Source organism: Nerophis lumbriciformis, linkage group LG02, assembly GCF_033978685.3.
Source record: "Nerophis lumbriciformis linkage group LG02, RoL_Nlum_v2.1, whole genome shotgun sequence".
Taxonomy (NCBI): domain Eukaryota; kingdom Metazoa; phylum Chordata; class Actinopteri; order Syngnathiformes; family Syngnathidae; genus Nerophis; species Nerophis lumbriciformis.
In genome coordinates, this window is record NC_084549.2 from 16,720,213 (window position 1) to 16,745,159 (window position 24,947).

Consider the following 24,947-nt stretch of genomic DNA (forward strand, 5'->3'; position numbering starts at 1 on the left):
TAACAATTGCTTTACGTAGTTTTTACAGTAATTTTTACAGTGTTACATGCACTAAAATACAAATTATTGCATCAAATTGGTTGCAAGCGGCTTTTTAAAACACACTTATGTTTTTAACTGTAAAAGATGAGATAAACATATGTAGACTAAAATGTTTTTCTTTTTTAAAAAGGGTCACAGTATGATTTTTTTTTTTTCCTGCAAAAAAAAACTTCCTTGTTGTCTACATAACATGTAATGGTGGTGCTTTGATCAAAGACTTGCATACATTTTGTTTTACAGATCCTCTCTTAAAGCCACTTTCTGACTGTCTCTTCAGGATGCCCTAATTTGTGGGGGGTCTTATTGACTTGTCAAAGTCCTCTGCCAGGCCAAGCCCCCTTCGACTGAGTCAGCTATGTTGCTTTTAGGACTTCCGTATCGAGTCTACTGACGGATATAAGTTATAACTATATGCTACTTTTTATTAGAAATGGCAACAATGGAGGATTTTAGCATGCATCTGCATGTAGGAGCCAGTATACCCCACAACAAAAGGATAGCGAAAAATAAGGAACTTACTGACAATAACATTGGACTACAATGGTGGACTCGCGCAAAGCTCTTTGGGTAAACCTCTACCATGTAGGGTGATATCCGCTGACGTCACATGTTGGAAAAAGTCACAACAGGGGAAAATACCAAACAGCACCTCCGCCTGTGCTCAGAGCCCCGGTATAATATCTCCACTTTCCCCTCAACTTTGACGCCCAAGGCTGTACCAGGGAACAGAGAGACATGTGACCACTTCAGTGGAGAAAAACCTTCTGTGACTACAGTGCGGCAGAACACAGCGCCCATATTTAAGCGAAATATTTTGTATTTTTTTTATAAGGTATGAAAAAAACTGCAGCACACCTGTTTGTTAAAATTCTTTAAAAAATCTGTGTACACTCTTAATTTCCCCCAATAGCATCCATTGGGCAATACAAGCTATTGAAAAACACTCCAGATGGTCTCTCCTCAGAACCTTTTTTTTCCCTCATATTTCTGAACTGAAGAATGAGACCAAGAAAATGATGTATACTCCTTAGTCAGAGGGCACATAAATCAAACTGACAATGTTAATGAAGCAAGTGGAGAGGAGGAGAATGGTTGATTACATTTATATCATCAACAGATTACATGCCAAAGAACAAATGTACCAAGACTGCATCAATGAGAACATGCGGTAGCGTAGTTAGATTTACAATGCTGCAATATAAACTAAGTCTGTCAAAATGAACCCGTTAATGTGGATTAATCCATCATCATTATCAATCTGATAAGAAAAAAGTTATTAAATTTAATCCATCGGAAGTGTAGAGTGATTTAAAATCCCTGAAACATCTGTGGCAAAGATTTTTGGGGACTTTGTCCCAGTAGTACACTGTAAAAAATTACTGTAAAAATACAAAAAAAAATTACAGTTATATACTGTTCTTCTTAAATGCAGTTAAGTACTGTAAATTGTGTTGCATTTTACAAAAAATATCGACCAGCAGTAAGTTACTGTAAAACTACAGTATAATTCAGTATTTTTCAGACTTGTTTCTTGGGTCCGCCCACAATTCGTCCAACCGAGCTTCATTTCACCTGGCCGCCGCAGCTAAATCCATCCTACTGCATGGTGTGTTTTTGATTACAAGGTAAGAGTCACTTGTACCTTGATGTGTCATTTTCTGTTTGAATTGCTTTATATATATATATTTATAAAGTCCGAAATGACATAGCGTCACAGTCAGCATCACAGACACTATCGTTGACCACATGTACCGCCGCATGCTAGCGAGCTAAGTTTTCTTCATATTTGTCATAGTGATCATAATGTCATAGTCATCTCAAAAAGATGATAACTTGCAACATATGTGCTACGACTTGCAGCAATGTATTTGCGTATGTTAGACCAGTGGGGGGTACTTGAAGGTATGCCAAGGGGTACGTGAGATTTTTTTTAAATATTCGAAAAATAGCAACACTTAAAAAATCCTTTAGAAATATATTTATTGAATAATACTTCAACAAAATACATGTTTAGGATGAAGTTCATGAATCCTGAAGGATCTCTACTACAATCCCCAAAGAGGGCACTTTAAATTGATGATTACTTCTATGTGTAGAAATCTTTATTTATAATTGAATCACTTGTTTATTTTTCAACAAGTTTTTAGTTGTTTTTATATATTTTTTTCCAAATAGTTCAAGAAAGACCACTACAAATTAGCAATATTTTGCACTGTTATACAATTTAATAAATCAGAAACTGATGACATAGTGCTGTATTTTACTTCTTTATCTCTTTTTTTCAACCAACAATGCTTTGCTCTGATTAGGGGGTACTTGAATTAAAAAAAATGTTCACAGCACTGAAAAAAGGTTGAGAACCACTGTCCTAAGGCAGTGGTTCTCAACCTTTTTTCAGTGATGTACCCCCTGTGAACATGTTTTTAATTCAAGTACCCCCTAATCAGAGCAAAGCATTGTTGGTTGAAAAAAAGAGATAAAGAAGTAAAATACAACACTATGTCATCAGTTTCTGATTTATTAAATTGTATAACAGTGCAAAATATTTCTCATTTGTACTAGTCTTTCTTGAACTATTTGGAAAAAATATATAAAACAACTAAAAATTTGTTGAAAAATAAACAAGTGATTCAATTATAAATAAAGATTTCTACACATAGAAGTAATCATCAACTTAAAGTGCCCTCTTTGGGGATTGTAATAGAGTTCCATCTGGATTCATCAACATCATTCTCAATATTTCTTCACAAAAAAATAAATCTTTAACATCAATATTTATGGAACATGTCCACATGTCTCAGCTGCATTACTGCTACGTTTTCACCAAGCCTCCATTGTTTTCTACATGGATAGTTGATTGACAGTTGGTGCTGTGTGGCACCGCCAGGTAGGGTCAAACCATCATGGCATGGGGGAAACTCTGGCTTTGTGGTAATGAATAGAATAGCCTACTTGATTTGATGTTCAGTTTATGAACTTACATTCATATTTTGTCGAAGTATTATTCAATAAATATATTTATAAAGGATTTTTGAATAGTTGCTATTTTTAGAATATTTAAAAAAAATCTAACGTACCCCTTGGCATACCTTCAAGTACCCCCAGGGGTACGCGTACCCCGATTTGAGAACCACTGCCTTAGGAGACTACATGTAAACAGAGTAAAGAGAGAGCGAGTGAGGTGGCCATTCCAAATACCTTTAAAATGCTACCCATTTTGGATACTGTTTAGGAACATAAACTGCATTTCTTGACTGTACCAGTTGCTGGTGACAAAGTCACAATAAAACGTTGGATGATCAGCATGGAAGGTGATGTCATCTGCGAAGGCGTCCAACCTAGCTTCATCTCAGGGCTTGCTACCCTTCTTGCCACCTACTATGTGTTCAACTTGGAATACCAAGAGGAAGGTGCTCGGACATTGGAATTTGTTCAAAGGTAAATCCCCTTGATACTGTTAAATACTGTTAGGATATTTTGCCCCTTTTCTCACCTCTGTTCAGGAATTTGACTTGTCATTTCCCCAAGTTTGTGCCTTAAATCAATGACTCTTCTGTTCCTTTGTGGACTTTCTTATTAGGGACCGAAGCACCACTTTGACTCTAGGATACAGAGAAGGTAGGTAATGTGCAGGTAAAGATATGTTGACTGGGTCAAAGAAGGAAGCACCTGTTTGACCCCAGGATGCAGAAAAAGTAGGTAATTTGCAGGTAAAGATATGTTGACTGGGATCACCCAGTCAACATATCTTTACCTGCAGGAAGCACCAGCGTGACCCGAGGATGCAGAGCAAGTAGGTAATGTGCGGGTGAAGATATGTTGAATGGGTAAAGGCAGGAAGCACCAGCGTGACCCCACCATGCAGAGAAGGTAGGTAATGTGCGGGTGAAGGTATGTTGAATGGGTGAAAGAAGGAAGCGCAGGTGTGGTCGAGGCAATGCAGACACGGTAGGTAATGTGCAGGTGAAGATATGTTGTATGGTGAAAGAAAGAAGCACCAGTGTGACCCCAGGATGCAGGGAAGGTAGGTAAGGTGCAGGTAAAGTTATGTTGAATGGGTAAAGGCAGGACACACCAGCTAGACTCCAGGATACAGAGAAGGTAGGTAATGTGCAGGTAAAGATATGTTGAATGGGTAAAGGCAGGAAACACCAGCTCGACTCCAGGATACAGAGAAGGTAGGTAATGTGCAGGTAAAGATATGTTAAATGGGTAAAGGCAGGAAACACCAGCCAGACTCCAGGATACAGAGAAGGTAGGTAATGTGCAGGTAAAGATATGTTGAATGGGTAAAGGCAGAAAGCACCAGCGTGACCACACTATGCAGAGAAGGTAGGTAATGTGCAGGTAAAGATATGTTGAATGGGTAAAGGCAGGAAGCACCAGTGTGACCCCAGGATGCAGAGAAGATAGGTAATGAGCAGGTAACGATATGTTAAATGGGTGAAAGCAGGAAACATCAGCGTAAATACACGGTCCCGTAGATGGAGAGAAAACACATAAATAGAGAGAGGGATTGGGGAGGCTTTAGCATTGTCTTCCTCTCTGAATTTGTCTTAATGGGTTTTAGAGCATTCACTCATCTACAGCTGTGGTTATGGTATAGGCTTACATATATCCTAAAATTGATATGAATATTTGTGCAATGCATATTCCTAAATTAACAATGTGAGGAGTTCTGTATCGACTGCAAGTAATCTTCAATCACAACAGAATATCTAATATGCCTTCTCTCTTTTTTAGGCGATTCATTGGCGTTAACCCTGAGAGGGGAACAAAGGCTAGCCAGGGAAAGGTGGTGTCCAAGAAGACTGGGAAGCGGGTCCAGAAAAAGGCAGCAACTGTAAATCCTCACGTAGCCACCCTTATAAAACATCTCACAGACTTTGAGTGGGGCTTTATGTAGTCGACAACTAAACACTGGACTCGTGTTCAGTTATTTGTCTCCAGTTTGAAATTAAGTTGACATGTTCTAAATGTTAAAATGCTTTACTGAAAATAAGAAGAATGCACTAAATGTACATTGAATGTATTTGATGCGCTTTAAAATAATTGGTTAATAAAAGCATAAACTTGCAAGGCCATTTCTCCAGTCATTTTTATGCCAGCAGATTGCAGGGGTTTTGATTTTGAAAAATTAAAAGTTCAACTCATTAACTTCTAGTGGCATTATACTGTAAAGCTCAGTCTATAGTGCTTACAATTATTTTACTGTAATTAACTGTTCATGGATATTACAGTAGATACACTAAAATAACAGTGTAATGCCACTAAACAGATGACAGTATTATGCTGTGAAGCGTATATTTGATACAGCACAGTGATACCTTTTACAGTAATAAACTGTAGTGATAAATCACAGTATGTGTGCTGTAGAAAAACAGTATATACTGGAACCATTAGCTGCCAGTAGGTTACTGTATTTAAACGGTGAAAATTCTTACAGTGTATGTGCATGGACTTAGTTAATCCAGTACAGTGACAGACTACAGAACCAAACAAGCCACTATGGAAAACCCTTAACAGCACGATGGTCCTCTCAATGACAAATATGAGTACAAAAAAACACGACAAAACAGTCCAAAAAAGTAGAAAGTACACTTTGCAGTTTTCTTTTCACCAAAGCACTTCCATTTTAAAACAGTGCATTATTAACACAAAAGGAGTAACCGGTCCACATTATTGGTTGTTTTGTTAACATGAACATGGGGCTAAATGTGTATATATTCCCTACTTTGTTGAGGCAAAATGAAACAAGATTAATATATATATTACAAATTAAGGATATTTAATCATGATTAATCTAAATGAATCCATAGAAACCCTGTGATTAATCTGATTAAACAGATTAATCATTTGACAGAACTAATTTCCGAAAGTGTTGTAATTTTCTGTGGAACCTCACTGTTTATTGTACCTATAATCTGCTTAATAATATAGTATCAACCAGTGACAGTTATGTTACATTGAAAAATAATCAAACTAGAAAAGAACCCAAAGAGCCTGGACCTTATCTCCCATTAATGAATCATTTTAAATCTGAATTCAGACTGTGATCCGGATCACCCCCAAAATGTAAACACTTGTTCCTTATACCATTTGTGACACTTTCAAAAAATGTAATCAAAATCTGCCAATAAGTTTTTGAACAGACAAACAAACTGCAGGGAATTATAAAATAAATAAATGAAATTGCCAAATCCGTGCATGTTTGTTTTGTTAATCTGATGTTTCCAAACCGGCTGCAACAGAGTTCACACTTTGCATCGAGTGGGTTGAAATAGAGGAGTGAACCCTCTTATCAGGGATCCACTCTCTTTGTCTCTGTGGGTGAAGGCGGGGCCGCTGGCATACGCACAGAGAGAGACGTTCAGCATCGTAACATAAAAGTAAGGTAACGTAGTAGTACTTGTTCCTTATCCAATTTCTGACATTTTCTAAAAGTTTCATAAAAAAATTGCCAATAACTTTACTTATTTTGCTAACTAACTAACAAACTGATCAAAACATGGTGATTACATATACCTTATCATAATATAAGAAGAGAGGGAGCGACTTGTCCAGGGTGCACCCCGCCTTCCGCCCGAATGCAGCTGAGATAGGCTCCAGCACCCCCCGCGACCCCAAAAGGGACAAGCGGTAGGAAGTGGATGGATGGATGGATAAATTATCAATTGTTTGTGTTCCAAAAGTGTAAAACAAGCTTATGAAAATTAATTGAAAAATATAAAATACATAGAGCAAAAAGGTATAAAAAATGTGTGAGTGAACTTGTGAAGCCAATATAATATACAATAACCACTTTATAATCAAAAAAGTTTTTGAACATTTTTAGCAGTATTACTGTATATGTAAATGTACCGTGCTCAAACAATAGTAAATGCTCCACAAACAACTAGAAAACTTATAAGACATTCGAGAACCTGTTTGCAATGTGAGCTTAAAGCAGTCAAATATAGTTAAAGCAAGTAATAAGCATGGTGGAGCACTTGTCTCTGCCAAGCATGAGGATCTTGTAGACACTGCTAATGCCTTACTGCTTGCAATTAGGGCTCACATTAAGTGTGCTGTTCTGGGGCCTCTCCACGGTAAATAGGAAGTTAAATTGTCCCATTTACTTTTTCGGCTCATATTTTCACAAGCCGAGCCAGCTGCGTAGTAGTGCCACGTTCGACTTAACAAGGTCGGAGAGTCTAAATGGAGGTTGGCAGCTCCATTGGAGTTTGTTCTTCCTTTCAGATGATTTCTTAAATGAATAAAATATATATACATAAATGTCCAATTAAGGTAATTGCATGTTGCTATGATGAAGAAATGTATTTAAAATTAAATAATGCTAAGTTTTGCTTAAAGCGAAAGTGATACTTACATACATTTATTATTTTAGCAGTAGCCAATCAACATTTTTACCATAATTTCGACAGAGAAGAAGACACACCTCTTTATCGGGAACCTATGATCAATTTTGTCTTTGCGGACTTATAAATGTTGTTACAATGTTTGATTGTCGTGGTAATCAAAGCCAAAGCGTCAAATCCTGATGTTTGTGCATTTCGGCGTGAGCTTGCAAGCAGTTTTGGATGTCTCTGTTAGCGTGGTTTTGCAACCTCGCTATGTTGTGACGCCACCACAAGGTGGATGTGCTTATAAGGACATTAAGTCAAGCTCTGGTCAGGAGGTTGCAGTTGTCATTGTTGTTGTGGTGTTGTTTGGTGTACTCAGAGGGTGGTTGTGCACCAGTTGGGGGCTTTTAGCCGTGTTTAGCTGTGTGTTTTTTTTGTCTTTTTTTGGATGACTGGGTTAAGTGGGTTTAATAAAGTGAAATACAAATTAAGAAACAAAAGAAGTATCCCACACTTCTCTTTTCTAGAGTAATTCTGTACAGCAGATATGGGCATCTACATCAACAATATAATTTGCCTGAGAGGCTGGACAGGACAAAAAAAGGTAAGATAATGTATTATTTTCATATAATCTAGGCATTTACATACCGGTAATACAAACATGCGACATGCGGTGACATAAATGCTGCTAAAAACAGCTTTTGAGGCTGAATCCATCGACGAGTGTGCAGGTGTACAGTACCTAATGTTGTGACCGGGTAAATCTGTATATGCATCAATTTTTCTACTGCTTGTCCCTTCCGTGGTCACTGCACAATCAACCTATACCCAGGTGCAAGTCTTTGGAGGTGGGAGGAAGCCGGAGAACCCGTAGAGAACCCACGCAGTCACGGTTTTTATAAAAGTGACTGAAGTAAAATTTACACCAAAGCTTATCCAATACGTATTAAGTAAACCACAAGTAAGTGTTTTAAATGTAGATTACAATAATTATAGGTCTTTAAGTCATTCTCAAAATAATGCTTACATTGAAAATGTATTCACAAATAAATATACCATAGCAGAGTTCAAATACCAGGTTTAAACAACCTATTATAAGCCTCACAAATGACCTAATATTTCAAATGAAGAAAAGAAGCTGCAGCACAGTTCAAATCTGTGCAGTTCCGTGCTAATCAGTGGTCTCTAGGTGTATAGTGTAGCTCCTTGTGCAGACATCATAGTTTCTGTCATGTACGCTGGTTAGACTGGAATCCGGGGCGCTAGTATAACACTCACTAATTGACAAAGAGAATGAGCTTGAACATATGGTTTGATTTTAACAGTGTGGGTGGTGTTTTTCTAAGCCCTACTGACAAGCCCTTCCTCCTTCCGTTTCTTCTAATTAGACCTGACCTTCACCCCAATGACCACACATTCACGCAATGCTTGTCTGAACTTAGTGGTGGGTGTGTCTTTCTACAAACTTACATATGTGCAACGACACAGGGGATAAGACATGGGGGATTGATAGATTTGTATGCATTCCTACAGTGTGTGCAATAGACAAATGGCAGGTGTTACTAATTTAACACACAGTTTGCCTTGTTTTTCCATTCCCAGAATGCACACTGTTCTTCATAATAAGCATGAATCTCTCTCTATGATACTGTGGATATATGTTATTTGATTTAGATTTATTGATACTTTAGGGCAAGATTTTTTCTACAATTTTTTTTTTAGGTTTCATGAATAAAAATAGAAAAAAAAGGGTAAAATACCTACTGTTGCCACGTAACTGCATTAACAACGGAGCCAGCATTCTTCATGAATCTGAAAATCAGAAAAACAACCAATTTGAATTAAAGCACAAACAAGCTGACCAAGAACATAATTCAAATGTCTCACAGTTAATTACACCAGAGAAACATTTATGTGGTAAAAAAAAAATTATGTACTAAACTCTACCAAACAGAGAAGTGTGAGAACATTTATTAAAAGCATTGGCAATTTAGGATCCTTTAAAACATTAAATTACTTCCAGGAGCTCCAAAAAGATCTTACAATAGCAAGACAGAGAAGCTCCACACATTTAACACAGACTTTGTTTATGTACTTCAGTGGTCAGTGTTTCTTTTAGTCCATTTTTAAAGGAGAACTGCACTTTTTTTTTTTATTTTGCCTATCGTTCACAATCATTATGAGAGGCAAAAACACACGTCTTTTTTTTTTTTTTTCAGGATTTTAAAGATGATAAAAAACGCGGCTAATGGGAGTCACCGTTGTAGCCTTCAAAGCTCTCTAAAACAACTTCAAAACCCTCCAAAGTCTTATATACACACTGCAAGTACAGTATATATATAATGTGGTAACAGACACGCTCATAACAATATGTAATATGTTCAATATTTACCGTATTTTGAACATTTTAATCATTTCCGGGACTAATTATTTTTTCCCACGCATTGCTTTCTGTTTACATGTGTGTTCCTGTTTCCGCAATCAAACACAAGTGTGTTTTCTAATCATGGCAGACTCGGTAACTTATTTTTGGACAAATGAGGATTTACAACCTTATACTTTCCCAAAGCTAAATATTTTGCTGCTTATAGAAGCAAGCACAAAGAAAGGGTGAGACGTTGGAGCAGATGGAAGCCGGGAGAGTGAGGTGAAAGTGATTTTGACGTTATAAATATAGAACTTGGAGCCAAGCTATTTAGATATAAATGGATTGCTTACCCACAATCAACAGAAAACGTCCCCAGCCAGCTGGACCAGACTAACAACTGTCCATCGAGTAAGTCACTTTAATATTGATCATGATACACACAGCTTGCTATGCATGTTAGTACAACTACAGTACATACGCTGTCTGGCTAGCTCAGCTGTGTACAAACAAAACATGAAATGTGGGCTAAAACTTTACAGATACAGTAATATGATTGTTCATGTTTATCAGTCAGTACAAATTGGTGTCGTATCGCAGTGTTGTGCATTACAAACCCAAACGCGTTTCGTGTTGTTGTAGAAGCTAGTTCATTTCTTGCCGTAGTTAGTGTTTACGGCTAATACTGTATCACCCCAATGTGTTACTACGGTGGAAAAAGAGTTCCTCAGTGTTCACTCTTACAATAACAATGTTGCTACAGTTTGGGTATTATACAGGTTACGGAACATAAATTAAAGTTATTTAGAGGTAGAATTGATTGCTCCCATTAGCTGCATTGATAGCCACCGAGAATGAGCCGATTTTTATATGTTAGAAAGCGAAAAAAAACAAAAAACTTTTGTTTTCTTATCTCTCATGATTGTGAAAAAAGTGCAGTTCCTCTTTAAAGCACAAAACAGTCACTACTGTTACAAGCAGGGACTAAAATGAAATCATAAACTAACAACATTTAATGAGAAAGGCAACCTAATATTTTACAACCTATAAATGAATATGTATAATATGGGCTATGCATCAACAAAGAAGAATAACAAATAATGAAGAATGATTTATTCAGAAAAATAAGATCTTCTAAAACCCTGACTTTGAAAAACTGTTTGAGCAAGTTAAAGGTCCTCTATTATGCAAAAATGATTTTGTAGCTTCTTTATAAACAACAAACATGACAAAAGTTTATTATTTCTCTTTCGGTTTTGCTCCACTTTCAGAGAAGTGGCGTTCAAACAGTTAATAATTTCAGTGTTTGCATCACGTCATTAAGGAGACAATTCTTTCCCAGTGGCCATGACAGTGCCTCTGACACGCCACTAGCTCGATAAGTGTGACCCTGACCCTAACCCACTTCGCAGTGAACAAACAAACAAAAAAATAAACAGGCTTTGCTACACATCTTAAAATAAAAACAGAGAGCTATGCTAACTATTCATCAGTCAGCTATTCACGTGGGAGTCGGAAGTTTGAGCATTTATCTTTTTGCGGTGCCGAAACTAACCTAGCATGATGTTGCTGTAAAAAAGCTACGGTCGTATCGCTAATGTTTGTGTCCTCCTGTGCCACGTTGTCGTATGTGATATATGGCATCTATTACATTGAACTTGTGCAGAGTAACAATGGATTAAAGGGGAACTGCACTTTTTTTGGATTTTTGCCTAATCGTTCACAATCATTATGAAAGATGACGACGACATGACGACAGATGGATTTTTTTTTTTTAATGCATTCTAAATATGAAATAAACGTAAATAAAAGTCGGCTTACAGTGGAGCCAATGGTAGCTCCACTATTCCGCCCATAAAATCCGATAAATAACCATTCAAAAAGTGCCAACAATACTCCATTTACATTTCGTGACTATAATATTAACCGAGTATTGGTAGCATTGTTTTTATAAGCACTAAGGCAGACAAACTATAGTGGCGACGTGATCACTTCCGTGTGTCCTTATATTTAAGTCATCAAGTGGTCTGCTGTTTCTTAGCTTCCCTGCTATCTATAAGTTTATTTTAGGTCATAAATCATGTCTCTCAACTGAAAAGTAGATGGCTGAGAATATAATCCGACAAATTAGGACACTTTGACAGCCATTTAGAACCTGTAATTGGCGAATTGTTCCCAGCCCGAAAAAAAGTGCAGTTCCCCTTTAAGTACAAGTACACCATTTACTGAAGTCACACATTGTAGAGACAATTGTGGACAAACGCAACTTATTAGCGTTAAAACTACAGACACAATTGCGTGTTCCCAGCAGGGTTTATCAAAATAAAAATACAATTTAAAAAAAAGTGTGAGACCTCTGAGACTTATCTAAAATAGTTGAAAAATGGTCGAATATGGCATCTTCAAATTCCACTCATATTTATACGACATCAAAATGGTCCCGCCTATGTTTTACGCCAGGACTATTCAATTGGTGGCCCCAGAGGCCACACCTAACCAGGGAATGACACTATACGGGCCTGCAAGTTCAGTTTAAAAAAAACAAATTGTCAAAAGACTAACATTTTTTCAACAGATTCCTAAGTCATATATAGGATCTTTGACTACGTAGCTTTTTTGTAGTAGGTCTTTAAAATCAGCGCTCCTGTTGCAAATGAGAGAAATCTGTCGTTTTATGCAACCAAACAAAAAATGGATTGGTTACCAAAAATATATTTGCAAACAAAAATAATGGATTGAAACCAAAACAAAAAAAAGATTTGCGAACAAAAATATTTAGATTGGTTTTATTTGAGCGTATATATATAGATACAAAATGAGGTGTCACAATTTTACATTTTCTTTACAACATGTACAAAGCAGTAAGGCTTATTTAATCCTACCCCTTTTGCCCCCTCAAGTTGAAGACATTTACCAATATCATAAACACTTGTAGTAGTGTGATCTCTCTCTCACTTTTTCACTCTCTCTCTTTCTCTGGGCTGTTTACTTGAAATTGACTGGCTTCTGTTACACTCGCACATATGTGCATGCGGCCTTCGCATAGGGCGGGGGTCGGCAACCCGCGGCTCTAGAGCCACATGCGGCTCTTTAGCGCCACCCTAGTGGCTCTCTGGAGCTATTTCGAAAATGTATGAAAAATGGGGAAAAAAATATATTTTTTGTGTTAATATGGTCTCTGTAGGAGGACAAACATGACACAAACCTCCCCAATTGTTATAAAGCACACTGTTTGTATTAAACATGCTTCACTGATCGAGTATTTGGCGAGCGCCGTTTTATCCTACAAATTTTGGCGGTCCTTGAACTCACCTTAGTTTGTTTACATGTATAACTTTCTAGGACGTGTTTTATGCCACTTCTTTTTCTGTCTCATTTTGTCCACCAAACTTTTAACGTTGTGCATGAATGCACAAAGGTGAGTTTTGTTGATGTTATTGACTTGTGTGGAGTGCTAATCGGGCATATTTGGTCAGAGCATGACTGCAAGCTAATCGATGCTAACATGCTATTTAGGCTAACTATATGTACATATTGCATCATTATGCCTCATTTGTAGGTATATTTGAGGTCATTTAGTTTCCTTTAAGTCCTCTTGATTCAATTTATATCTCATGACACACTATCTGTATGTAATATGGCTTTTAATTTTTTTTGCGGCTCCAGACAGATTAGATTTTGTATTTTTGGTCCAATATGGCTCTTTCAACATTTTGGGTTGCCGACCTCTGGCATAGGGGATGTATTCATGAAAACATTTTTTTGTAAAATGGGTGATATTTTTGTATTGTTGCTGTTGAGTGAATTCATGATTTGTATTCTCAAACTGTGTTCTTGGGCGGTGCAGTTGTTGAGGTTTGGGGGGGACCCAAAACCTCTATAGCCCTAGGGCCCCCCTTTAGGTTAAGTCAGCCCTGGGCGGGGCCTCCTATGAACAATATGTTGGAAGCCGTTTTTTTGGTCATTCTCAAATGATGGTGTGGACCGTATGGGTGTGACTGCTGACTACTTCTGCCTTCAACACATTTGGAGGGGAAAATACCAATGACTAGTGTTAAGACTGAAGTTGAGCCTAAACATCAACAAAAAGTATTTGTAACCAAAAACAGGATTGCAACTTAAAAAAACGATTTGTAACCATAACATTTTGTTTGAAAATATTTTTGGGTGGTAAATCCATTTTTTTTTTGGTCGCATAAAAATACAGAAATGTATCTCCATTGTTGCATGGACAAAGCTATATTTCTAATCTAAATGTTGTAACGTTGACAAAATAAATAGACAAAAATTAAATTTCCACTGCAGAGGACGCTGAAGGAAAGATTAAGTTTGGTCAGCTTTCTGGAAAAGTGTCCCTCAAAACAATTTACCGGTAGTTGAATATCCCTGTTTTACGCCATGCATTTCAGTTTGTGTGTTTGCAGCCGCCTTGTGCCTGACAGAAAACCGCTCCTATTTGGGGTTACAGCTTGTCAGACACACTAGAATGTGTATCTCTAAACATCAGACACACAACTTTCGCTGCTCTGGGTTGTTTAGTCTTTCCAGCTCGGATATTTGGATGGTTAGCAGCTCAGTGTTTAAATCAATGTATTCCTTGTGAAGAGTGCAGAACATAAGAACACCTCTCATAAAGAGTGTCAAACATACCAGAATCACCTCGTCGTTAAATGTTACACCGGTGACCTGAAGACACTCTCTTTCTCCTCTTCCGCTTCTCACCTTTATCTTCTACATCTTCCTATATCCACAGGCGTTCAGCTCTTGGTGTGCGCTTAAACTGACAGCTTTTTATTTGCAAGTGAATTTAAACTCCCAGAATTGTCTGCGAAACAAACATCTGCCGTGAATGTCCTCATTGATCTAAGTAGCTTGAACGAAGGGAGGCTCGTATCAAATCCCTCCCTCTTCCAAATAACTGTCAGAATGTGGGTGGCTGCAGAGAAGAGACAGATTCAAGCTGAGATATGCCGAGACATTAAACTGTTCCTGTGTTTATCTGCACACATGATTTTATGAGGGCTTTACCTTGCCTGTTGTGGTTTACACCGTTTATTTAACATTGCTAGTTAAAGCCTAGAGGTACAGTGTATTCCTTCCCCTGCACTTTGAAATGTCTTATTCCATCGTTATAAAGCCCTCATAAATGACTGGTCACAGCTGTAACGTCTTTCCATTCACTCAAAGCAAAACAGACATGTTCATTGCTGCTAACAGCCAGGAACTTTTTGTCTGCTTTTATGGTATTTTATTTTTCAGACATTGATTATTTGGCGTAATAGTTACATTATTGAAACAGTTCCCATGTTGTTTTTATAGATAATTTATATGGAAAAGATGACAACATTTTAGGATATGTTTGGACTTTAAAAAGACAAAGTATATCCATACAACTAAGTTTGACAGGAGACTAACAAATGAAATGGTAATTTGTTCACTAAATTTGTATTTATGCCCATTACTCGAGAGAAAAATGCATACCAAAAAAACGGCAGTTAAGTGCTGAGAAGCTTGTTAGATAATCCTGAAGATTAAATTGAAGCTGACAGAGGAAGTGGCAGGTGATACTCTGTGTCGACACATTGTAAATCATGTGACACCTCATTTACGCTGACATGATATAACTTGGGCTGGGACACAGAAACGGGCCAAGTGGAAAGCCATAAACACTGAAACTGTGCGAGCCTGTGTGTGTATGTGTATGTATATTAAGCGCAGTAAAGCTCTATAAATGTTGCACACTTGCCCATATTTCAAGCGGCGTAGTTAAACAAAGTGTGTCCGATTAGTGCTTTATTTGGTGACTCACCCATCCAAAAGAAGGATAGCATTCCTCCGAGGTCTTCCAGCATTTGGGCCATAAAGGTGAGCTCGGTTGTAGTAACGTACAGACTGGAGAAGGGTTCGTAGCTTTGCATAGTCCTGAGCCAGTTGGGTGCTGTTGACCGTGCGGCCCACCATGCTGCGGTACGCATTGGGCTCTAGAAGGAAAAGAGGCAGATTTAAATGTGTGATATTGTTTTTGTATTCTGTTCTCCTCGACTGTATCCAGCAGCCCAAAAAAGGAGGACAATGAACAATACAAAACAGAGCAAACAGATGGCGGGGCTGTAATGAGATTCAGTAAAACGAAGACATCATGTGAGCTGGTTTGACCCAATAGGCAGAAAACAGTGTTCATGTTCAATATTTTATATCTAACAACTCCAATGAGGACCATTGCTTTTATAGCTCAGTGTAACGCACTTTGGGTCACTAGAAAAAAAGTGCTGTATAAATCTAATCGATAATTATTATTAGTATTTATCTGTTGTTTTTAAGTTGCAGTCTTGCAAGCTTTTATGAATGTTTACCGTACTAGCAACAACCTTCACAAAATATACCTCCATAAAAGTGCACTGCCTCTGTATCATCTATTTGAAGTTCTCCAATCAAACATTTGTCACAGTGCCATGGAGGGAACAACATAGCAGTTGCAAGTGGAAGCTTTTTGGCACACAACTGAGCTTTGTGTGTATAGTGCAGTTCCTGGATTTGGTTGAGGACAGATGGTTAGGGATGACATGAGGACAAGCACTTTTTCCTCCTTAAGTGAACCAACAATTAACCCCGGTAATGTGGGACAACCATTTTCAGCTGTGTCTATTAAAGTGGTTATTTGTTAAACAAACACCAGATGTAACTACTATACCGCACAGTGACCACAGCAGATAGAGGTCCCTCGATTATTGCATTTGTTTCCTTAATTGTAGTAGTGCAGGAATTGACACTGTTTTTAACTCATGTACAGTACAGGCCAAAAGTTTGGACACACCTTCTCATTCAATGCGTTTTTCTTTATTTTCATGACTATTTACTAGATATGTCCGATAATGGCTTTTTTGCCGATATCCGATATTGTCCAACTCTTAATTACCGATTCCGATATCAACCGATACCGATATATACAGTCGTGGAACTAACACATTATTATGCATTAAACAATGTAACAAGGTTTTCCAAAATAAATCAACTCAAGTTATGGAAAGAAATGCCAACATGGCACTGCCATATTTATTATTGAAGTCACAAAGTGCATTTTTTTTTTTAACATGCCTCAAAACAGCAGCTTGGAATTTGGGAAATGCTCTCCCTGAAAGAGCATGAGGAGGTTGAGGCGGGCGGGGTTGGGTAGAGGGTAGCGGGGGTGTATATTGTAGCATCCCGGAAGAGTTAGTGCTGCAAGGGGTTCTGGGTATTTGTTCTGTTGTGTTTTTGTTGTGTTACGGTGCGGATGTTCTCCTGAACTGTGTTTGTCATTCTTGTTTGGTGTGGGTTCACAGTGTGGCGCATATTTGTGACAGTGTTAAAGCTGTTTATACGGCCACCCTCAGTGTGACCTGTATGGCTGTTGACCAAGTATGCATGGCATTCACTTGTGTGTGTGTAAAGCCGTAGATATTATGTGACTGGGCCGGCACGCAAAGGCAGTGCCTTTAAGGTTTATTGGTGCTCTGTACTTCTCCCTACGTCTGTGTACACAGCGGCGTTATAAAAAGTCATCAATTTTACTTTTTGAAACCGATACTGATAATTATGAAACCGATACCGATAATTTCCGACATTACATTTTAAAGCATTTATCGGCCGATAATATCGGCAGTCCGATATTATCGGACATCTCTACTATTTACATTATAGATTGAAAACTATGAATGAACACATGTGGAGTTTTGTATGTAGCAAAACAAGGTGAAATTACTGAAAACATGTTTTATATTCTAGTTTCTTGAAAATAGCTAACATTTGCTCTGATTACTTTTTTGCACACGCTTGGCATTCTCTCGATGCGCTTTAAGAGATAGTCACCTGAAATGGTTTTCACTTCACAGATGTGCTTGAAGCTCATCGAGAGATTGCCAAGAGCGTACAAAGCCGTAATCAGAGCAAAGGGTGGCTATTTTCAAGAAACTAGAATATAAAACCTGTTTTCAGTTATTTCACCTTTCTTTGTTAAGTACATAACTCCACATGTGTTCATTCATAGTTTTGATGCCTTCAGTGACAATCTACAATGTAAATAGTCATGAAAATAAAGAAAACGCATTGAATGAGGAAAATGTATGTCCAAACTTTTGGACTGTACTTTATATTAGTAGGTAACAATATTGTAAAAACCTATGAGACAATGCATAATGTGTTAAGTCCTATTCGGAAAGAAAAATATATACCTCAATCAGGCTACAGGAATTGGTCTTTACAGTATGTCGACTCTAGTACATTGTGAAATATACATGTATACAACTCCCTAAATAATTTTCCTAAATAATGTTTCGTTGATACATTTTTTTTTAAAGCCCAAAAATTCAATACGTAGTAGCCAGAACATGAATTTAAATAATAATACAATCTGTCATTAATCACTTAAGTATGATTATAAATGTCATGTTTTCCTTTAGTTCAGAGTGTAAAGAAGAGGTTACAGTACATAGTATAGGATTATCATCTGGGTAATACAAATCATAACAATACGTCATTATTATTGTGATTATAATATTATTAGTGCATCTCCTGGGAGTTAAGTCTCCCCCCGTCTTTAAACACGAGCGACGCCTCTGTAACTTTGAACGCAGCAGTTATGGGCAATGATATGCAAAACAATTAACCTTCTCCTATGCTGCCACAATTAGATGTATTGTATGTTTATCTTTCTTTTGTCGCCTCATCTTTGTTTCAAAATGCTGCTGCTGTGACTGAGAATGTTTAAAGGAGAGATTCGATGACGTTATGAGTGAAGTATTCGAAGCTAGGTTTGCCGCTATCCAGGTGATTCAAACTATTTAATATTTTCAATAGGTAGGTGTAGATAGTCTTAGACATTCTTAATTTGATTTAAGAAACCTTATTATTGAACTCTCCCGTCTATATTAATTTCATTTCAACAATTATGACTTTTTTGTATTTTCATAAATTATATATTTAAAATGGGAGCAAAAAAATCTTACAACTTTACAAAAGCTGAGGGGGCCTCTGTGCTTGGGACCCCTCTAAAATATCCCCATTTAACTGCACCCATACCCTCACCCCTATGTCAGGGACGTACTTAGCAACATCATTGTATTTAGTACATTATTTGTATCATTAATTATTCATGGATGAAAATTAAGAAAAGCTACAAATTATTTGATTATAAAATATTTTATAAAAATCGATTTATACAAATAAAGGTATTCTAAGGTTTCCCTAATAAAAACATTTTTTGTGATGAATCCTTGGTACTCTGCATTTGAGTAAATTAAAGTCTAGCACAACTAAATGAGGAAATACGGCACATTTACTGTATAAACGAGTAAAGAAAACCGGGGCACAATAAAACTGAGGCGTCGATTTACAATGTATAAGTTTAGTAACCAATGTTGCACTAACCGTTGCCCAACTCCCAGGAGATGTTGTATTTCTTGCCAGCGCTGTACTTGAGGAGGCTCAACGTGGAGGAGGTGTTCCAGGAGTTGTCAGGGTTTCTTTGCAACGCGTTGAGGCCAAGAATCAGGTGCAGACCAGCACAGTCGGCAAAGTTGTACAATTTGTCTAAAGACCTGGCTGGGAGAAACCCACAAAGCAGTTGTAACTTTGATTCTTTTTTTTTTTGCATCCATTGAAATCAGAAGAACAAGTACTGTATGCACTTCATTTTGATAATTTGAAAGACATTTGGGATGTATCCCCCAGTTTTTGTTGTGGTATTGAAATAGATTTCCGAGTATTGATTAATTCACATGACAAGCAAACGTATTTTCCCAAACAAATTCCATTGAGTTGCAAGAAGTAATATTTTACTCTGTTTATGTGCACTGGTTTCCAACAGTAAGGATGAGGGTTTTATACCAGAGGCTGGCAGCGTAATCTGATTGTTTAAATGCAACACCGGGCAACCCCTGGACATTTCAGACTCTTGTTTTGAAATGTGATCTGCTTGAGTTATTACAATAATATAAATATTACCTTGACTTTTGACCCTCTCTCTTGACTGGTGTGTTTCCTATTACATTTTGCCTTCAACTGAGAATTCCACACCAGCTGAGCTTGCCAAATTGTGCAATGAAGACAAAAGCAGTGCAGAAAATGCCTGCCAGAGATCTTTTCTTCTGCTACGGTTGTGTGAATATTCTGCAGAGAGAATGTTTTATATTAATGTACCGGTATATTAACATAATAAAATTATCATATATTATGTCATATTAGCACTGTATAATATGTTGAATGTACTGCATTGAACATAAAGTGTGGGTCTTAAAAAATGACTCCTGTCATAGAAACATTCACTTAACTTAATGACTAATGTGGAGATGACCGTAGTGCTGCAGAGTCGTCTTACTTCTCACATTTTCTGTAAAAATTACAAGTTGAGCTAGCTAGATAGCAACTACAGTATGTAACGGTTTGTTTCTCAAATAAGTGAGGAACAAAAAAGAAAGAAAAAGCAAAGCATGAACACATTTGCTATGGTATTATGAGAGGTACGGTCGTGGTCAAAAGTTTACATACACTTGTAAAGAACATGTCATGGCTGTCTTGAGTTTCCAATAATTTCTACAACTCTTATTATTTTGTGATAGAGTGATTGGAGGACATACTTAACATCACATGGACAAAGATAAGACCTTCTGGAGGAAAGTTCTGTGGTCAAATGAAACAAAAATTAAGCTGTTTGGCCACAATACCCAGCAATATGTTTGGAGGAGAAAAGGTGAGGCCTTTAATCCCAGGAACACCATTCCTACCGTCAAGCATGGTGGTGGTGGTATTATACTGTGGGCCTGTTTTACTGACAATGGAACTGATGTTTTACAGAGAGTAAATGGGACAATGAAAGAGGAGGATTACCTCCAAATTCTTCAGGACAACCTAAAATGATCATCCCGGAAGTTGGGTCTTGGGCACAGTTGGGTGTTCCAACAGGACAATGACCCCAAACACACCTCAAAAGTGGTAAAGGAATGGCTAAGTCAGGCTATAATGAAGGTTTTAGAATGGCCTTCCCAAAGTCCTGACTTAAACGTGTGGACAATGCTGAAGAAACAAGTCCATGTCAGAAAACCAACAAATTTAGCTGAACTGCACCAATTTTGTCAAGAGGAGTGGTCAAAATTTCAACCAGAAACTTGCCAGAAGCTTGTGGATGGCTACCAAAAGCACCTTATTGCAGTGAAACTTGCCAAGGGACATGTAACCAAATATTAACATTGCTGTATGTATACTTTTGACCCAGCAGATTTGGTCACATTTTCCGTAGACCCATAATAAATTCATAAAAGAACCAAACTTCATGAATGTTTTTGGTGACCAACAAAGTATGTGCTCCAATCACGATATCACAAAAAAATAAGAGTTGTAGAAATTATTGGAAACTCAAGACAACCGTGACATTATGTCCTTCACAAGTGTATGTAAACTTTTGACCACGACTGTATACATTCAAGTTGGACTAAGTAGGACATCACTGAAGGCCTAGGTATTAAATGCAAAGCCCACTACTGATCAAAAGTAACATTAAGCAGCTAGATCAGTCATAGTAATAATGCGTAGGTACAATTTAAGGAGGTATTTAATCATCAATTTTATCACTCATGGGAGTTTTAGGGCTTTGAATCTGTGAAATTGCGATGCCATTTTCATGTTTCAACAGGATGTTTAAAATTGACATACGTCGACGAGTAAATGGGACAAACAATAACTTGATTCCCTGGGAACAAGCTATCTTTTTAATGGTCGTTAATCCTTGGTTAGGCTGCTACTGAGCATTTTCTATAGTTTCTGTTTTGGCTGAGCACACAAACAACAGTCGCTAGCCTGAAGACAGGAGATAGTGTTACTGGCCAGTGAAGTGGAGCTCTCATTTGTGGCCTGCCAAGAGCAAAGCATAATTTGCTTTCTTCAGACAAAACAATGCTGGACCACTCCACCCTCACTTGGGGCCAACATGAAAGTGCTCCATTGCAGACACTACAAAAGCCCTCAGGCTAAGAAAATATCATCTCAGTCAACATAAGTCATGACAAGACGCTGTGAAGAAGTTGTGAATCTGAGCTTATACACATTTGTGTATGTGAGTTACTTAGCTGACTAAACTGACAAGTAGATATATGGTAAACCTTAAGTGGATTGCTAGCGTCACTCACCAAGGCGGGAACAATACAAACACAGACACAAGTACTTAATCCAGCGGATATAAAACTGCCACTATTTTAATGATGGAACGACACACAATTACATTCAATGTCATGAATCATTAGCCGCTTTGAAATCTGTGTCAACACCATTTTGCACATTCCTATCACACAATGAAGGGCTGTTTAAGACCTTGTGATGTTCTCGCTTTGTCATGAACCTACTCAACAATTGGTGCAAGCCTGAATAAGAAGGCCAAACCCAGAAAGACATCCGTGCGTGTGTACGCGTGGTGGGGCTTTGTGTGCGGCTGAGAGTGGGGTCTGGATCGTGTCAGACTGTCTATCTGATAGAAAGGCCTGTCGTGTGAACCAGAGAATCCAGCCACAGCAGTCAGTGTTACGCCTCATTTCGACAGCTCTGCAAACGTGTCTTTGGACGCTAACAGAAGCAGACACTCACGCACAAACACTGCTGTTGTAATAAACAAGAATTTGTTCAATGCCACCCACATGAACGGAATTAAATTACATCCAATATTACTGTGTTGCTGCACATTAAATTACACTTGACATAACAAATGCAGTGGCACCCAATGAAAATATTTCGAATTGCGCTTGATAATCCGCTGTAATCGCTTTATGGTTCATCCAAATATTAGAGAACACTCTGGACTTTTATGTACTGAAATTTACGGACACAAAAAAGTACTACTGTATTTTTCGGACCATAAGTCGCAGTTTTTTTCATAGTTTGGCCGGGGGTGCGACTTATACTCAGGAGTGACTTTATGTGTGAAATAAATAACACATTACCGTAAAATATCAAATAATATTATTTAGCTCATTCACGTAAGAGACTAGACGTATAAGATTTCATCAGATTTAGCGATTAGGAGTGACAGATTGTTTGGTAAACGTATAGCATGTTCTATATGTTATAGTTATTTGAATGACTCTTACCATAATATGTTACGTTAACATACCAGGCACGTTCTCAGTTGGTTATTTATGCCTCATATAACGTACACTTATTCAGCCTGTTGTTCACTATTCTTTATTTATTTTAAATTGCCTTTCAAATGTCTATTCTTGGTGTTGGGTTTTATCAAATAAATTCCCCCCAAAAATACGACTAATACTCCAGTGCGACTTATGTATGTTTTTTTCCTTCTTTATTATGCATTTTCGGCCGGTGCGACTTATACTCCGAAAAATACGGTGCTTGTAGATAATTAATTAACAAGATAAAAAAAAGCATACAGAATGTGGTCACAGTAGTCTTTATCTGGCATTAGCATTGTTTCCCCACCAACATGTCCTATTGCAAAAATATTATGATGACGGTCTAACAGTAATACGGCTCTAGAGACTGTTTATGACCACCAAAGGAAAAAAGACAAAAATGTGTTATCTCTTCTGTACTTTTGAGAGAAGATCTTAAATGATCGCTTTTGAAGTTGTGAGTTTTTATGAAGGAAAAATCTCTTTCCTCATGAACATGATACCACCGCTGACCAACCCCTAGATTATTTGAGTCAACCCTGTGTATTGCTTGGACTTAAAATAAAGGCACGTCCAGCTCATTGAATATGCGTGGTGGTCAAGCCTGCGTCTGTTATCAAAGGGTACTACGCACCATTTAGCCTTTCTCGAAGAAAAATGCCCTATGTTTGGTTTGTTTTAGGCTGTTGTGAACTGTTTAAACCATGAAAAGGACAAATGCTTCTTCAGTTTCTTGGGAGGTAGTCAAGAAGGGCGGAAGAGTGTAAGATTTTACAAAACGACAACGTCAAAAGTGGCACCCGCTCCAGTTCAAGGGAGCAGAGCCAAAGAACGCACAAGTTTGCAATGATCACTTCGTTAAAGGTTCGTTTGATATACTTTTAACGTTTCCGATTTAAGTATTATCTTGATATTAATTGTATTTCTTAAAATACATTTTTGCTACGAGTGTTTCAAAAAGCACCAACTTTGCGTGTCTAAATAAAAGAAAACAAATGTGAGCAAAACCTAAAAGAATTAAGCTTATACCAAAGGCAGCAATCACAAATGAGGCTTTCAGCACATACACAATGTTGACATCTAAAGTTATATTTTGATAAAAACGTGAAAAAACGTGTACTCGTAAACGACGCGTGCAACAGCAAGGACAGGCAACAAACATGGCAGTAGGCACAAAGTTAAATCATGAAATGCAACTTTACCCGAGGAAAAACAATGCATGATTATCTGTTAAAAGTCTTGATACCAATTTCCTTGACCCAGCCACACAAAAAGTAGTTGCAGACCTCCATGCTTTTCCAAGTTTTCATCTGTGTTTTTGTGTAAAATGGTGTCTGGAGCACACGATAGTTCCTATTGCTTGGGAACTCCACCAACAATTTTTATTTTTTGAAAGAAGTACAGAGGTCTATCATATTGCATAGTTGTATTTTTTGCTCGTGTCTGCTCTTTGCAGGAAGATATCGGCCCTTTGTGTACGCAGACAGTGCGCACGCTGCTTGCTGTTCAACAGTCATCTTAGCTTGGTTGACCACCACTGGTTTTCACTTCCGGGAAAAAAATCACTTGTCGAAATACAAGCAATACACACTTCATGTCACAAAAGACAATCAAGAAGGCTTTGCTACACACCTTAAAATAAAGTGCTTTTGACCATCAGTCAGCTATGAACATGGTAGCTGTAAGTCATATTATTTCTTATTTCTTCAGCTAATGGGCTAGCTAACTTGGCATTATAGCCTGTTAATCAATCAATCAATCAACGTTGACTTATATAGCCCTAAATCACGAGTGTCTCAAAGGGCTGCACAAGCCACAACGACATCCTCGGCTATCATCCCACATCAGGGCAAGAAAAAACTCATGACTGCAATGTCACTGTACCTTACATAGCTAAGATGGTGTCACCCAAACACAAACACAGCTCATTAGCATTACAACTACAGCCAACCATGAGGACTGACAACAATGGTTTCAAGTTCAATGTGTTCTTTTGATTGAGGGTAATACACTGACAAGCTGAGTTTTGGCTTGCTTTAAAAGCCC

General features: G+C 37.7%; 1 protein-coding gene across 1 annotated transcript in view; it reads right to left on the minus strand.

The window, feature by feature from the left end:
* hpse2 (heparanase 2) overlaps window positions 1–24,947 on the minus strand; it is an 89,245-nt gene that overhangs the window by 16,915 nt on the left and 47,383 nt on the right. Inside the window, exons 4-6 of the mRNA XM_061953230.1 lie at window positions 19,156–19,329; window positions 15,560–15,731; window positions 9,150–9,197 (exon numbers count right to left, since the gene is read on the minus strand). Coding sequence (XP_061809214.1) covers window positions 9,150–9,197; window positions 15,560–15,731; window positions 19,156–19,329 — 394 coding nt within the window. The remainder of the gene's footprint in view (window positions 1–9,149; window positions 9,198–15,559; window positions 15,732–19,155; window positions 19,330–24,947) is intronic.